This window comes from Terrapene carolina, unplaced genomic scaffold (genome assembly GCF_002925995.2).
Source record: "Terrapene carolina triunguis isolate 2854851 unplaced genomic scaffold, T_m_triunguis-2.0 Scaffold17551, whole genome shotgun sequence".
NCBI classification, from domain to species: domain Eukaryota; kingdom Metazoa; phylum Chordata; order Testudines; family Emydidae; genus Terrapene; species Terrapene triunguis.
Genome location: NW_020681902.1, coordinates 1 through 2567, shown reverse-complemented (window position 1 = coordinate 2567; position 2567 = coordinate 1). Strand labels below are relative to the sequence as shown.

General features: G+C 70.1%; 1 protein-coding gene across 1 annotated transcript; it reads left to right on the top strand.

Moving 5' to 3' along the window:
* Positions 1-116: 116 nt before the first annotated feature.
* Positions 117-2541, top strand: LOC113408523 (vesicular glutamate transporter 1-like; the record flags this gene model as incomplete). The annotated part of the gene is made up of 5 exons (XM_026661803.1): positions 117-266; positions 717-849; positions 1002-1112; positions 1507-1634; positions 2194-2541. Coding segments are annotated over 5 exons (870 nt in total), but the record flags the coding sequence as incomplete, so codon positions are not given.
* Positions 2542-2567: the final 26 nt, after the last annotated feature.

Genomic DNA, 2567 nt, shown 5'->3' with positions numbered 1-2567 from the left:
GATGCCCTGGGCTGGGGGCACTGCTGTGGGGAAGCTCGCAGCGCCGGAACGCCCTGGCCTGGGGGCACTGCTGTGGGGAAGCTCGCAGCCTGGCTATCTCACCCTTCCCCTGGCAGAAATTCAAGGCCCCCTGGCGCAAGTTCTTCACCTCCATGCCCGTCTACGCCATCATCGTTGCCAACTTCTGCCGCAGCTGGACCTTCTATCTGCTGCTCATCAGCCAGCCGGCCTACTTCGAGGAGGTCTTCGGCTTCGAGATCAGCAAGGTACCGGCCCCAGCCCCCACCCCCCCCCGCTGCCTTCCCCAGGAGAGAACCCAGGAGTCCGGGCCCCCAGCCCCCACCCCGCCCCACCCGAGCCGGGACAGAACACAGGCATCCGGGCGCCCAGCCCCCATGCTGCCCTCCCCGAGCCGAGACAGAACCCAGACATCTGGGCGCCCAGCCCCCGTGCTGCCCTCCCTGAGCCGGGACAGAACCCAGGCGTCCAGGCATCCAGCCCCCGTGCTGCCCTCCCCGAGCCGGGACAGAACCCAGGCCCCCCACCCTGAGCAGGGAATCCGGGGGTCGAATCCTGCCTCCTCCCATCAGTGTCACGAGTTGGTTGGGGCCCAGACTCAGCGGGGTGGGACCCAGGAAAGAGAGGGCGGGGGGTGGGGGAGGCTCCCCGCGGGTGCCAGGGCAGGTGACTCCCCCTCTCCCTGCCCCCCCCCCCAGGTGGGCCTGCTCTCCGCCCTGCCCCACCTGGTCATGACCATCATCGTCCCCATCGGGGGGCAGATCGCGGATTTCCTGCGCAGCCACAGGATCATGTCCACCACCAACGTCCGCAAGATGATGAACTGCGGAGGTGAGACGGGGCTGCGGGTCGGGAGTGAGGGGCACCGGCAGGGCTGCGAGGGGGCAGAGCCGGGCTAGCAGGGGCTGCAGGTCGGGAGTGAGGGGCACCGGCAGGGCCGGGGGTGTGTGTGACTCAGTTTCTCTCTCTGCCCCTCCCCCCAGGCTTTGGCATGGAGGCGACTCTGCTGCTGGTGGTGGGTTATTCCCACAGTAAAGGCGTCGCCATCTCGTTCTTGGTCCTTGCTGTGGGCTTCAGTGGCTTTGCTATTTCAGGTCAGCAGGGGGCCCGTGGGGCAGGGAGGAGAGTGGGGGCTCGGCGGGGAGCACCATGGGGCAAGGAGCAGGACGGGGGCCCAGCAGGGGGGATGTGGGGCAGGGAGTAGGGCAGGGGGCGCCGGGGGGAAAGGAAGGAGGGTGGGGTCTCGGCAGGGGATGCCATGGGGCAGAGAGTGGTGTGGGGGCTCAGCGCGGGATGCTGTGGGGCAGGGAAGGGGATGGGAGCGTGGCAGGGGGTGCCGTGGGGCAGGGCAGGGGGTACGGGGGGGGAGGGGGGGGCGTGGGGCGGGGGGGGGGGGGGGGGTGCGGCGGGGGGCACTGTGGGGGTAGGGGTGCCGTGGGGCAGGGCAGGGGGCTCTGACCTACTGTCTTTGGTCCCCCGTCCCCACAGGGTTCAACGTGAATCACCTGGACATCGCCCCACGTTACGCCAGCATCCTCATGGGCATCTCCAACGGGGTGGGCACCCTCTCGGGCATGGTCTGCCCCATCATCGTCGGGGCCATGACCAAGCACAAGGTGCGGCGGGGCTGGGGGGGGGCCGGGGGGTCCGGGGGCCGGGGGGCGGGGGGGGGGGGGCCCGGGGGGGCGGGGGGGGGGTGGGGATGCGGGGGCGGGGGGGTTGCTGACCCCCCCCCCATCCCCCCCCCCCCCCACCCCCATCCAGATCAAAAGGTTTAAAAGGAGGGAAATAAAATATTATTTTGTCTCTTCCTTCTCCCCTTCCCCCACTCCCTGCCCTGCCCCCTCCCCCTCTTCCTTCCCCTCCCCCACTCCCTGCCCTTCTCACCCCTCCCATTCTCCCTACTCCTCCCCCTCTCCCCAACTCCCTGCCCTGCTCCCTGCTGCTCCCAACCCCCCCAATTCCTCCTCAATCCCCCCTGCCCTGCCCCCGCCCCCTGCCCTGCTCACCCCCCTCCTGTCCCCCCACTTCTCCCCCACTCCCTGCCCTGCTCATCCCTCCCCCTCCTGTCCCCCCACTCCTCCCCCTCGCCCACTCCCTGCCCTCCTCACCCCTCCCGCTCCCACCCCCCCAACTCCCCACTGGCCCCACCCCCCCAATTCCTGGGGGGCGCAGACGCGGGAGGAGTGGCAGTACGTGTTCCTCATCGCCTCGCTGGTGCACTACGGGGGGGTCGTGTTCTACGGGATCTTCGCCTCGGGCGAGAAGCAGCCCTGGGCCGAGCCGGAGGAGACCAGCTCCGAGAAATGCGGCTTCATCCACGAGGACGAACTGGCCGACGAGGAGGACGAGGCCGCCCGGGGGGCGGGCGACGGGGGCGGGGGCGGCTACGGGGCCACCAAGAGCACCAGCTTCGCCAACGGGGGCTGGGTGGCCGACTGGGACAAGAAGGAGGAGTTCGTGCAGGAGCCCGGCAAGGACACCTACATGTATGGGGCGCCGCGGGAGAGGGACCTGTCCTAGGGACCCCCCGACTCTCCGCCTCCCCC